The sequence below is a fragment of the Carcharodon carcharias genome, chromosome 32 (assembly GCF_017639515.1).
Source record: "Carcharodon carcharias isolate sCarCar2 chromosome 32, sCarCar2.pri, whole genome shotgun sequence".
Classification (NCBI taxonomy): Eukaryota; Metazoa; Chordata; class Chondrichthyes; order Lamniformes; family Lamnidae; genus Carcharodon; species Carcharodon carcharias.
This window is the reverse complement of record NC_054498.1, coordinates 8,860,670-8,875,450: the sequence shown is the minus strand read 5'-3', so window position 1 is coordinate 8,875,450 and position 14,781 is coordinate 8,860,670. Positions and strand designations below refer to the sequence as shown.

The 14,781-nt window shown below is 51.4% G+C and overlaps 1 protein-coding gene across 1 annotated transcript in view; it reads left to right on the top strand.

Moving 5' to 3' along the window:
- tmem266 (transmembrane protein 266) overlaps positions 1–14,781 on the top strand; it is a 110,712-nt gene that overhangs the window by 64,122 nt on the left and 31,809 nt on the right. Inside the window, exon 11 of the mRNA XM_041178214.1 lies at positions 10,720–10,835. Within this exon, the coding sequence (XP_041034148.1) occupies positions 10,720–10,835 (116 nt within the window). The remainder of the gene's footprint in view (positions 1–10,719; positions 10,836–14,781) is intronic.

The following is a 14,781-nucleotide window of genomic DNA, read 5'->3' as shown; positions in this document are numbered from 1 at the left end:
AATACCTTGCATTTAGATAGCGCCTTTCACAACCTCGGGCTGCATGTGTATGCCACAAAACAGCTGTTCCTAGACAAAAAAAAAGACTAAGGTCTATCTAATTCATCTTTGAATCATCCAGGTAGTCACATGGTACAGTGATAATGGAGTTATTGACCAATCACAGGGACCAATCTCTGTCAGATAATCTACAACGGACCCAAATATGGAGTGTGGAAAATCTCAGCTGTGTGAGAGTTTTGGGAACCATGGGTCCAAAGGCACCTGTCCCTCCCTCAGCTGCTACATTTTTATCTTTGTTCTTGGGATGTGGCCATCACTGATAAGGCCAGCATTTATTGCCCATTCCTAAATGCTCCCTGAATGACTTGCTAAGCCATTTCAGAGGGCAGTTAAGTGTCAACTCCACATTGCTGAGGGTCTGGAGTCACATCTCGACCAGGCCAGATGGGTTTTTACAACAATCTGGTAGTTTCTGATCACTATTAATGCGATCAGCAGTTTAGTCCACATTTACTAGTCCATTGAACTTAAACTGCACTCTTGTCCCCCTAACTAAACATTAGCTTCAGCCTCTGAATTACTCGTCCAGTAACATTACCACCGAGTCACAATCACCACATGCCGTGGCTCAAGTTGTTACTTTTCTGAAAAAGATTGATCGAACATCAGGGGTGATGTCAGGGAACACTGCTTCACACAAAGAGGAGTGGAAATCTGGAACTCCAGAACTGCTGCTGTGTCTGGGAGCCATGTTTAAAAACGTCAAAACTGAGATGGTAGATATTTTTGCTAAGTTGCAGTACTGAGGGTTACAGAAAAGAGGTGGGTGAATGGAGTTAAGATCAGTCATGATCCAATTGGATGGCAGAGCAGGCATGGGGGGGTTGAATGGCCCCCTCCCTTTTCCGTGCACTGCCAGGTGAGAATAGGTTCATGTCGAACTGTGACAGTCCCTCTGCGGGAATACATTGGGGTGGATCAGTCAAAATGTGAAAAGTGTTTGAAGGCGGGGGGAGAGGGAGGAGAGGGAGGAGAAGAATGTGGGGGGTAGAGGGGAAGAGAAGGGGGAGAGGGTGGGGGATCAGAAGGTGGGGAGAGGGTGGGGGCGGAGAGGAGTGGATGGTGGTAGGGGGTGGGAGTGGAGCAGAGTTGGGGGGAGGGGGTGGGGGTGGATGGTGGTAGGGGGTGGGAGTGGAGCAGAGTTGGGGGGAGGGGGTGGGGGTGGATGGTGGTAGGGGGTGGGAGTGGAGCAGAGTTGGGGGGAGGGGGTGGGGGTGGATGGTGGTAGGGGGTGGGAGTGGAGCAGAGTTGGGGGGAGGGGGTGGGGGTGGATGGTGGTAGGGGGTGGGAGTGGAGCAGAGTTGGGGGGAGGGGGTGGGGGTGGGGGTGGATGGTGGTAGGGGGTGGGAGTGGAGGAGAGTTGGGGGGAGGGGGTGGGGGTGGATGGTGGTAGGGGGGTGGGAGTGGAGCAGAGTTGGGGGGAGGGGGTGGGGGTGGGGGTGGATGGTGGTAGGGGGTGGGAGTGGAGGAGAGTTGGGGGGAGGGGGTGGGGGTGGATGGTGGTAGGGGGGTGGGAGTGGAGCAGAGTTGGGGGGAGGGGGTGGGGGTGGATGGTGGTAGGGGGTGGGAGTGGAGCAGAGTTGGGGGGAGGGGGTGGGGGTGGATGGTGGTAGGGGGTGGGAGTGGAGCAGAGTTGGGGGGAGGGGGTGGGGGTGGATGGTGGTAGGGGGTGGGAGTGGAGCAGAGTTGGGGGGAGGGGGTGGGGGTGGATGGTGGTAGGGGGTGGGAGTGGAGCAGAGTTGGGGGGAGGGGGTGGGGGTGGATGGTGGTAGGGGGTGGGAGTGGAGGAGAGTTGGGGGGAGGGGGTGGGAGTGGAGAGGAGTGGATGGTGGTAGGGGGTGGGAGTGGAGGAGAGTGGGTGGGAGGGGGTGGGGGTGGATGGTGGTAGGGGGGTGGGAGTGGAGGAGAGTGGGTGGGAGGGGGTGGGGGTGGATGGTGGTAGGGGGTGGGAGTGGAGGAGAGTTGGGGGGAGGGGGTGGGGGTGGAGAGGAGTGGATGGTGGTAGGGGGGTGGGAGTGGAGCAGAGTTGGGGGGAGGGGGTGGGGGTGGATGGTGGTAGGGGGTGGGAGTGGAGCAGAGTTGGGGGGAGGGGGTGGGGGTGGATGGTGGTAGGGGGTGGGAGTGGAGGAGAGTTGGGGGGAGGGGGTGGGAGTGGAGAGGAGTGGATGGTGGTAGGGGGGTGGGAGTGGAGGAGAGTGGGTGGGGATCAGGGATGGTGGGGAGGGGAGAGAGGGAGGGAGGTGGTGTTGGCGGGGAGGTGGTGGAGGGGTGTGGGTGGTGAGGAGGGGGCAGTTGTCGGGTTCTAAGACCAGGAAGGGAGGCACAAAGTGACGGGGGTACCGTCTTGGGGACAGTTCCCCCAACAATGGGCACAGGGGACGCGAGGCGGGATCCACCTCCCAGTTCCCTTGCTGACAGCAGCCTGCATGGTCGGGCAGCCCTGTCATTGCCCTGCACTCCCCAACCAGCCAAAAAAATTACGACGGAGGAGAATTGAGGCCCTCAAGTGGCAGCTAATCATCCACGTGAGGGCCTCAATAGGCCTGAGGGTGGACAGGCTGCCTGACACTTTCCCTGCCTCCTCCCACCTGCCCCAACTCCCCAACTATGAAGTGTGGGGGGGGTGGGGGAGGAAGAAAGTGATGCACTGACGCCCCCCTCCATCTTCAAATATGCCACGGGGGGGGTGGGGGGGTGGGGTCCATAAAATTCACCTCATTGTCCTGATTCCCATGTGAAGATTGGTCACTTTAGTGTTGCTGTGTCCAAAAAGAGTCAACATTTTCGTAAGGAACCTGCGACTAAATTAGCAAATGGAAAAATCTTCTCCTTGGCCCCAGGCAGCTGGCGTAGACCCGGCTGGTTAACACATCTGTCCGGCTGAAATGCTAATGTTAACCCAATTTCAAGAATATCCAGCGACGGTTGCATTCTGCAAGTTAAGAACGAGCTCCAGAATTAACCAAACATAGAAAGAGCAGCGACAAGCAAAGTATGTTGGCCTGAAGTGGGCATTATCCAGTTCCAATTAAGTGGCAGGTTTCCCATGGAAAGTCATCCAGTTGTGTGTCTCTGGACTGGATAATCGATTCGACAACAGCACACACACAAACCTTCATTTTACACTCTGTAACAGCCCCTGTTCCAATTGGATTCCTGCCCGAAAACATCAACAGTCTACAAGGGGTACTCAAAAAATGGTTTGAGGTCGGCATTATGAACAGTCAGCCGGAGATGCTGCCTCTTGTGGGCGTGTGGCCCCACGGTGCTGACACCTCACCCAGCAGGCTGCTATTCACCGTGAGGGATGGCAGGCTGACTGACCACAAAAGGCATCACCGACAAGCCCCCTCCTCCAATATACATTTGGCAGCGGTGATGACTACAACAACAACATAGATTTATCTAGCACCCTTTTTTAAACGTAAATGAGCGGTCCCATGGTGCTCCCATGGGAGCTTTATAAAACAATGGATGACACTGGAACACAGAAGATGATGTTGGGTCAAGCAGCCAAAAGTTTGAGTCAAAGAGGGCGTTTTAAAGGAGGAAAGCCAGGTAGAGAGGTGGAGAGGCGTGGGGAGGGAATTCCAGAGCTTGGGGCCCAGGCAGCTGAAGGCCCAGCTGCCAATGGTGGATGAAAACCAGGGATTCTTAAGAATTAGAAGAGCGCAGGGATCTCGGGGGCTGAAGGAGGGTACAGAGATAAGGAGGGGTAGCCCATGTAGGAATTGGAAAACAAGGGTGAGTATTTTAAAATTAAGACGTTACTTGACCAGGAGCCAATGTAGGTCAGTGAGCACAGCGGGGTGATAAGAGAAGGGGACGCGCTGCGAATTATGACATGGGCAGCACAGGTTCGGATGACCTGAGGTTTACAGAGGGTGGAATGTGGGACATCAGCCAGGAGTGTGGAGGTGGCCAAGAGGTTGCCAGGGCATGGATGAGTGTTTCAGTAGCAGTTGAGCTGAGGCGAGGTGATGTTACAGAGGTGGAAGTAGGCGGGCTTAAGTACCCGCATAAATATGAGGTTGGGAGTTCAGCTCGGGGTGAACTGTGACACACCAAGGCTGCGAGCAGGCTGGTTCAACCTCAGACTGTTGCCAGGGGGAGGGACGGAGTTCATAGCTAGGAAACAGAGTGTAGAGTGCGGACAGGAAATAATAGCTCCAATCTTCTTAATTGGATGAGATAGCAGGAGCCCTGGCTAGGGGTTTTACCTTTTTAACCCTTCCTCACCCAGTGGAACTGAGACCGACCCAATACTCTGTGCAGCGACTGGCAACCAGCACAGTTAATTCAGCACAAACCTGGAATCGAACTTTATGATCCGTCTGCTGTCAGTCAGGGCAGAATGAGTTGCACTCTGAGTAAGAAGACTGTGGGTTCAAGACCCGTTCCAGGCACAAAATCTAGGCTAACACTCTCAGCGCAGTATTGAGGGAGTGCTACACTGACAGAGGTGCTGACTTTCAGATAAGGCATTAAACTGAGGTCCCATTTTTGAATGTCAAAGATCCTGTGGCACTCCTTGAGCAAGAGCAGATATTCCTGGCCAGTATTTATCTCTCAGTCAACACCACTAGATGGATTATCTTGTTATTATTGCATTGCTGTTTGAGTGGGAGCTTGCTGTGTACAAATTGGTTGCTGCATTTCCTACAGTGACGACACTTCAAAAGTATACTTCATCAGCTCTGAAGCACTTTGGGATGCCCTGAGTTTGTGAAAGGTGCTATATAAATCTTTCTTTCATGGCAGCCCTTTTTTTTTAGCTTTCCTGATTGTTACAAATGCAGAAAGACTGATGGAGAATAAGTTCCTCAACCAACCTCTTCCTGGACCAAAAATATCCTCCTTTAATTCTTCTGATTGCATTAATGCAGATTATGATGCACTCCAATTGCAGACTGTTTTCCCAAACTGTTCATCAGCGGAACTGATATTTATGAGCACATGCTTGTTAATCAGCATTTGGAGTTGTTCATTAGGAGCAAGTGGAATATCATTAACATTTACTCTGCTGCTTATGAGTCTAGCTTAAGGATTAATCAATTTAAATGACAAATTTAAATTTTTTTTTCAAAGTGTAATTTAAAATTGAACAGTCAACCTTTAAGGAGAAGCACTTTGTGCTGAGGGGTACTGTGGGTGCAAATATTTCATAGAGAGCCATCTCTTCACATGCCAGGGATTCACGGATACCTTTTGTTACTGTACACTGGAGCATAGGAACTGGAGTAGTCCATTCAGGTCATCAAATCTGTCCTAACATTCAGTTAAATCATGGTTGACCTGTATCTTATCTCCATCTACCCATGTTAGTTCCCTAACCCTTAATACCATTCCCTTACCTATCAACCTTACTGTCAATATACCCCTAGCCGTAAGGGATTTTTGGGGAGGGAGAGAGAGTTCCAAATTTCCACCACCCTATTTGCAAAGCAGTGCTTCCTGACATCACCCCTGAAGGGTCTGGCTACGCCCCCTTGGTCTGCACTTCCCACACCAGAGGAAATAGTTTGTCTCTATCTACCCTGATACTTACCCACCCTGATGTCCACTGAACTAGATTTTGTGCTCAAGTCTCTGGACTGGGACTTGAACCCATAACCTACTGATTTAGAGGTGAGAGTGTTTACTTTGTTACTCAATGGAAAGCTGTGACCCGAGAATTATCCTCCGGCTGCTGTAGCTGCTGCGAGTCCACATACCTTTGCTCAGCAGACTGAATAAATCCAAGACAATGTAACAGATGAAGACCCATTGGAAATGCATTGCTGTGAATGACATGTCAGATTGCACTCTGGCTGGAGCTATCCACAGTGCTGAATTGTGTAGTGAAATGTATCACACAACTGCTGGCATTGACATTGACAAATGCAGTTGCCAGTCTGGGTAATTGCAAGACACATATCAAAAAATATTTTAAAAATACCTTCCTGGGAACCTCTCCCTCCAGCCCAGCCCCTCCCCCTTTGATAAATTATTCCTCTGTCTGTCTGCCCTCAGAGACACATTCTATAAACAATAGTGCTTCTGCCTGTACAATGCCCATTGTTGCTGTAAGGGCAGTGCAAGTGTTATAAGAGATGAGCACACTGTACATGAAGGAGGGCTTCTTTGTTTAGGGATGGGAGCAGGGGAAAAAAGGGACCAAGGCAGGATGAGTGAGCTCTGGTTCCAATATTTCCTTCTCTGCTGATTCAAATTAATTAAAAAAACCATCAGAACAAATAGCTCTCGTTCAGAAATTTAAACAAAAAAAACTTACATTTATATAGTGCCCTTCATTACCTCAGGCTGTCCCAAAGCTCTTTACAACCAGTGAAGCACTTTTGAAATGTAATCATTGTTGTAATGTAGCAAACGCAGCAGCTAATTTGTGCACAGCAAGCTCCCACAAAACAACAATGTGATAATGACCAGATTATCTGTGAAAGGAAAATACATTTTAACGTATTTACTCAAAGAGCAGACTTTTGTTGTCCGGCTTATATTTTTGAACTTTCCAAAAAGTGTGTTGAAAAGTGGACCAGCTTGTCTGAAATCAGATAGAAAGGTCCCCGTTATGTTGATGATGTGCTGGATAGGCAACATTGCCATAGTGAAAATTAAACTAGAATGTTGAAGGGTAAAAGCCAGAGGTCCCATGATATTGAAACTAGTCCTATTTCTTATTATTATCTGTGGGTCTGTTCCCTGGTTGTAGAAGGTCTTGAATGTTCTGATGAATTCCATACTCTCCAGAACCACCAAGCATGCAACTGACCACTAGTGGGGCCAGACAGTCACATCAACCCACTCCCCCCTCAGGCTGTGTCCATCCTAGACCTACAAATGACCTTGCTGGCCAGGCGCTTGAGCAGACCCATTAGAATACACTCTGCTGCAAGAAGCAGATGTGAGTGCCAACTTTGTGATGCCATCTAGAACAGGGTTGGGGGGGGGGTGGTGGCGGGGGATGGTGTTGGAGGATCTAAAGGGAAACAAAGATGGTTCATCCATCAAGATCTGCTTAGATTGGATAGAAATATTAATTACTGGATGAGAGAACCAACGTTTAACTGTTTAACACGACAACTGAGGACACACAAGTGCCCAATTCAACTCCCAATATCTTACAAGTTGATCCTGAGAGTTCTTGTATTCTGGCTCCCTCTGGTGGCGAAGCTCATGGATAACATGCCTGCTGCAAATTTTGCAGTGACTCAAAATAGCAGTTAAACTGCATGTTTCCTTTTCGGTTTTATTCCTTCACACCACATTTGGTGCTGACAACAAGAAAGGCGAACAAAGAAAGGGTGCCTGGCCCACTGAAACCCATTCCTCTAGCCTCCTGCTGGTACAGCATCCATCTAGGTCTAAATGCTCCTAATGATTCATCCTCTACTGCCCCACCAAACAGGGCATTCTGAATATTTTGAGGAAAAACATTATTTCCAATATCTGCTCAAATTTTAAGTCATCTGGCCCCTATTACAAGGATGCAAAATGCGTCTGTGCACGTCATTCTAATATCACCAGGGCTAATTTTCTCTTTTTAATTATTAATAAAGAATGGTGATTGAAAGATCAGTTAAAGGCATTTCTTAAAATCCAGTCTCAGGGTGGGAGCATCGTTGCCAAGACTAGCATTTTTTTTTTGCCCATCCCTAATTGCCCTTGAGAAGATGGGGGGGTGGGGGGATGGGGGGGGGGGGTGAGCTGCCTTCTTGAGCCACTGCAATCTTTTGGTGTAGCTTTACCCAAGGTGCTGTTAGGGCGGGAGGTTCCAGGATTCCAGCAATGATGAAGGAACGTCGGCACAGTTCCAAATCAGGATGGTGCGTGACTTGGAAGGGAACTTTGAGGTGGTGGCGTTCCCATTGCACTTGCTGACCTTCTCCTTCTAGGTTTCGGAGGTCTGAGGTGTGGTATAAGACCCTCTGATCAACACTTTGATGTGATTATATTTTATGGCGAAGCCTAGACGGGGGGGGGGACTGAGAGTGAAAAGTGCAGGGGACAAGACAAGATGAATGAAGGAGTCGAAGTTTGGTGACTGCAAGTTTGAGTTTCAGAAGTCTGAGCAGTGGGAGACCAAGGGAGGCGGGGTGATCGCCTGATTTGTCTTGAAGTAGGAGATGATGCAGTGAGTCAGCCATGGCTCAGTTGCTGGAAGCCTTGCCTCTGAATCCCAAAGTTCTGGGTTCAAGTTCCATTCTAGGACTTCAGCATAAAAATCAAGGTTGACATTAGAGTGCAGTAATGAGGGAGCATTGAACTTTCAGAGGTGCTGTCTCTCAGATGAGATGTTAAACCGAGGTGTTGTCTACCTTCTTGGGTGCGTGTAAAAGGACCCATGGAACTATTTTGAAGAAGGGGAGGTGACTTATCCCCGATGTCCATAAGCAATATTTATCCCTCAATCAACATCGCAAAAACACAATAATCTGGTAATTATCACATTGCTGTTTGTGGGAGCTTGCTGTGCGCAAATTGGCCACCGCGTTTCCTACATTACAACAGCGACCACACAAAGACACTGTGCCACCTGCCAACCCAAGATGCCGATACCCTGTCTGCACGCGCGCATTTGGCCGTGCATGGGCGGGATCCTGTGTCATCATTGGCTGGAGACACGGTGCCGGCTGGAAGCCGTTCACTCCATTTCTGAGCCCCGCGGTGGGCAGGCAGACAGGGGCGGGTCCTTCACACAGTTTCCGAGAATCAGGATGGGGAGGGAGGGGGGGGGGGAGGCTTCTGATCCACCCAGTGACGGCCACAATTCTGTCTGCAGCCCCGGGGTTTGGCTCTCCCAGCAGGGTAGGCAGATGATGGAATGCAGGCTTCATTACACACCACCCCTTCCACACCACTGAGATATGCTGCTATGACAAGATGGTTTATTGGGAGAAAGGTGTCTTCCCAAAAGGATAGGGAGGTGGAGGTGGAAATGGTAAGAAAAACGTTAAGGAATCAAATGGGGTCAAGAGAACTATGGGACCCTTGAAAGATTCTGCCTCCGGCACTGTAATATTTGTAATTCCAGGGCCACTGATCACCATACATGCTCCTATAAAGATGGCGGCCACACATGCATCCTGTTGCACACTGCCCCCAATAAAGATGGTGGCCATGCATGCTCTATGCTGCACACTGCCCCCTATAAAGACGGTGGCCATGCATGCTCTATGCTGCACACTGCCCCCTATAAAGATGGCAGCCATGCATGCTCTGTGCTGCACACTGCCCCCTATAAAGATGGCAGCCATGCACACAACTGTGCATGCACAGCATTGGCACCAAACACACAATCCTTCAAAAGAATACTACATTGGTTGTAAAGTACTTTTGAGATGTCCTGTGATCATGAAAATGCTATAAAAATGCAAATATCTTTTTCTTCTTAACCTATCGTTCAGTGAGAATGCAGAGAGGAGGTAGAATATGTTGTATGGTGTATTCAAAACGGGGAGTGAAAAAGGAGGGTTCTAAGAACTAGTAATAGTGTCAACAAAATGGAGGAAGTTTAGAAAGCCTGTGATTATAGAACGTTCGGAGATGAGAGGCATCAACGATTAGCTGGCAAAATATACTCAGATACTCTCCTGAACAGCTGTTGGGTGCAAGTGAGTTTACAGTAGGCTTAGAATGAGTTTCTCCTGATTTGATGTATTGAATTGAGAAATAACCTGTGGAAAATTATTCACTGTTTGCTTCTCTAACTCAATCTTTCACTCAATCTTAAAGCTGCAGAACTCTGTCCCTCTTCCTCTTCCCCACAATCTTCAATCCATTAGGACCCAAGTTTGGCATTAACTCGTTTTGGGTTTGCACCTCAGTGGTTTCCTACACCATGAGCCTTGACAGAGGTTTGATGGGTATAGTAGCCGAGTGGACTGACAATCCCAGAGGTTTAGAATTTAAATCCTACTGATCACAGACTGGTGGCAAGATGGAAAATTGAATTTGGTAATTTATGGCTGGCACCAAAGAAAATGATCATAAGAGGTGCCAGGTAAATACCCAACTGGTTCCCCTTCAGGGAAGGGAATCTCCCACAAATACATGGTCTGGTCTATACTCGACTAGACATAGTTGACCCTCTAGGGGCAACTAGGGTTATGGAAAGACGAGGCCCTATCAGTGTCGCCTGCACCCTAAGATCAACAATAAAATGTTATAGCACAAAAGGAGGCTATTCAGCCCATCATGCCTGTGCTGGCTCTTTGAAATATCTATCCAATTAGTCCCACTTCCTATAGCCCGATAGTTTATTTTCTCTTCAAGTATTTATTCAGTTCACTTCTGAAAGTTACCATTAAATCTGCTTCTGCTAGCCTTTTAGACAGCACATTCCAAATCCCAACTCTGAGGGTAAAAATGTCTTCTAATCTCCCTACCTGATTCTTTTAATTGCCTTAAATCTGTGTCCTCCAGTTAGGAAACCTCTTGCCACTGGGAAACGGTTTCTCTTTATCTACCCCATCAAAACCCTTCATAATTTTGAGCACCTCTATTATATCTTCTCTGCTCTCAGGAAAATGATCCCAGTGTGCAACAGGTAGAACAAAGAGAAAAGGCAGCTCACTCTTGTTGAGGTCCTACAATCTGTGTTGCTCCTCAGTCTGCGGTCTGGCTCTGATAAGCTTGTGGTTCTCATTCTTTCAGCTTACGTCCTGCCAGTTAAGGTGGAGATGGAGATGGTCGTCCAACAGTATGAGAAGGCCAAACAGGTCCGAGAGGAGCAGCTTGAACGACTCACACAGATTTGCCAGGAGCAAGCTGTGAGTATGTTTGCAAAACGAACCAGCACTTATCGAGTATCTTTCATAACCAAGGATATCCCAAAGTGCTTTAGCCAATTATGTACTTGTAGAAGTGGGCTTACTATTGCAGTGTAGGAGTCAATTTGTGCACAGAAAGCTCCCACAAACAATGAGGTCGTAACCAGTGAAGTTGGTTGAGGCATAATCATTGGCTAGGACACCCGAAAGAACTCCCCAGCTTTTCTTCGAAAGAATGACGGGGTCATTTACATCCGCCCAAGGGGGCCAATGGGACCTCGGTTTTAAGTCTCATCTAAAAGGTGCCACCTGCAACAGTGCAGCACTCCCTTGGCGCTGCAGCGGGAGGGTCAGTCTGGAGCAGCATCCTGTAATCCCTGAAGTGAGGCTTGAACCCACAATCCTTCTGACTCCGAGGTGAGAGCGCTACCCATTGAGCCCCAGCTGACACCCATGTACGACACAGGCCAGGGTTCACCAAACTATGGGTCACAGGATGAGATTTTGGGGTCACACAATCCGGTGGCCACCGTGGAGCTCGGACTGATTTCCGAAGGTTGCAAGGCCCCTTTAAATCCTTGCGGCTTATTCTCTTGGCAGGTGTGGCCTAATAGCCTACTCTCTGAGGCCCAATTGCTGCTGCAATAAAAGCCTGTGGAAAAAGTAGGAGTTTGTACTGTTTTTGTAGTAACACCAACTTTTCATCAACTGCCCCAATGCTCAGCTCCTGTTACTCCAGCACCCCAGTCAAGAGCTAAAGGTCCCCCCCAACTCAACAACTGAAGCCTCCCCCACTCCCCAGAGGGCTCCACCCCTCCCCGAGAATTTTCACTCAGTGGAGGGGGTTGGGGTCAACCGAGGTCAAAGGTATTAAAAATGGGGTGACATCAGGTAAAAGTTTGGGAAGCACTGATACAGTTTGTAGGAGAGAAGCGACGGCCAAGAGAAGGGAGGTTTGACATTGTGGGAGAGGCTGAGATGGACTCCGGGTTTTGGATTAAATACTGTGATGTCCCAAGGAGGGGGATGAGTAATCTCTTTAGGCTGGGGACGTGGAGCTCTTTGCCCTGATTCGGCAGAGTGGGTAGGCAGTAATGTACAGTGAGAGCCTGCCGGTAAGGCAGCCCACCTAATATCCTGTTCACTATCCAGCGGATGGAGAGAGCGTGTGGGTCTCGTGCCTGTTAAATTTGCAACCTGTCACAACCTGTTCCACCACACAGACCTGATGTAATAGGATTCTTCACTTCACATCATCGGCCGATCTTTTATTTTCCTGGTAATTGGTCCCAAACTTTGAAATGCAAAATAAAGTTTGCAAAGTCTACAGGCCTGAATGCTGAATGTTTCCAACAAAAGCTTACGCACAATTAAAGAGTAAAAAATCCTCTTCGTCTTCAGTTCTCTGCCTAGTGACAGGTCTGACCCACAGCACCATGACCCCCACCAGGGGTTGGGCAAGGGGCCGGGTCCCAATCCACCCCAGCCAGAACGGGGATCGAACCCCATGATGTTGGCACCCACCTGATCCACACCAGCTACCCCCACCCTCTCTAACCTGATCCACACCAGCTACCCCCACCTTCACTAACCTGATCCACACCAGCCACCCCCACCCTCACCCACCTGACCCACACCAGCTACCCCCACCCTCACCCACCTGACCCACACCAGCTACCCCCACCCTCACCCACCTGACCCACACCAGCTACCCCCACCCGCACCCACCTGACCCACACCAGCTACCCCCACCCTCACTAACCTGAACCACCCCAGTCACCCCCACCCTCACTAACCTGATCCACACCAGCTACCCCCACCCTCACCCACCTGACCCACACCAGCTACCCCCACCCTCTCTAACCTGATCCACCCCAGTCACCCCCACCCTCACTAACCTGATCCACACCAGCTACCCCCACCCTCACTAACCTGATCCACACCAGCTACCCCCACCCTCACTAACCTGATCCACCCCAGTCACCCCCACCCTCACTAACCTGATCCACACCAGCTACCCCCACCCTCTCTAACCTGATCCACCCCAGTCACCCCCACCCTCACTAACCTGATCCACACCAGCTACCCCCACCCTCTCTAACCTGATCCACCCCAGTCACCCCCACCCTCACTAACCTGATCCACCCCAGTCACCCCCACCCTCACTAACCTGATCCACCCCAGTCACCCCCACCCTCACTAACCTGACCCACACCAGCTACCCCCACCCTCACTAACCTGATCCACACCAGCTACCCCCACCCTCACTAACCTGATCCACACCAGCTACCCCCACCCTCTCTAACCTGATCCACCCCAGTCACCCCCACCCTCACCCACCTGATCCACACCAGCTACCCCCACCCTCACCCACCTGATCCACACCAGCTACCCCCACCCTCACCCACCTGATCCACACCAGCTACCCCCACCCTCACTAACCTGATCCACACCAGCTACCCCCACCCTCACCCACCTGATCCACACCAGCTACCCCCACCCTCACCCACCTGATCCACACCAGCTACCCCCACCCTCACCCACCTGACCCACACCAGCTACCCCCACCCTCACCCACCTGACCCACACCAGCTACCCCCACCCTCACTAACCTGATCCATACCAGCTACCCCCACCCTCACCCACCTGACCCACACCAGCTACCCCCACCCTCTCTAACCTGATCCACACCAGCTACCCCCACCCTCACTAACCTGACCCACACCAACTACCCCCACCCTCACCCACCTGACCCACACCAGCTACCCCCACCCTCACCCACCTGATCCACACCAGCTACCCCCACCCTCACCCACCTGATCCACACCAGCTACCCCCACCCTCACCCACCTGATCCACACCAGCTACCCCCACCCTCACCCACCTGATCCACACCAGCTACCCCCACCCTCACCCACCTGACCCACACCAGCTACCCCCACCCTCACCCACCTGATCCACACCAGCTACCCCCACCCTCACCCACCTGACCCACACCAGCTACCCCCACCCTCCCTAACCTGATCCACACCAGCTACCCCCACCCTCACTAACCTGATCCACACCAGCTACCCCCACCCTCACTAACCTGATCCACACCAGCTACCCCCACCCTCACCCACCTGATCCACACCAGCTACCCCCACCCTCTCTAACCTGATCCACACCAGCTACCCCCACCCTCACCCACCTGATCCACACCAGCTACCCCCACCCTCACCCACCTGATCCACACCAGCTACCCCCACCCTCTCTAACCTGATCCACACCAGCTACCCCCACCCTCACCCATCTGATCCACACCAGCTACCCCCACCCTCACCCACCTGACCCACACCAGCTACCCCCACCCTCACTAACCTGACCCACACCAGCTACCCCCACCCTCACCCACCTGACCCACACCAGCTACCCCCACCCTCACTAACCTGATCCACACCAGCTACCCCCACCCTCACTAACCTGATCCACACCAACTACCCCCACCCTCACCCACCTGACCCACACCAGCTACCCCCACCCTCACCCACCTGATCCACACCAGCTACCCCCACCCTCACTAACCTGACCCACACCAGCTACCCCCACCCTCTCTAACCTGATCCACACCAGCTACCCCCACCCTCACCCACCTGATCCACACCAGCTACCCCCACCCTCACTAACCTGATCCACACCAGCTACCCCCACCCTCACTAACCTGACCCACACCAGCTACCCCCACCCTCACCCACCTGACCCACACCAGCTACCCCCACCCTCACCCACCTGATCCACACCAGCTACCCCCACCCTCACCCACCTGATCCACACCAGCTACCCCCACCCTCACCCACCTGATCCACACCAGCTACCCCCACCCTCACTAACCTGATCCACACCAGCTACCCCCACCCTCTCTAACCTGATCCACACCAGCTACCCCCACCCTCACCCACCTGATCCA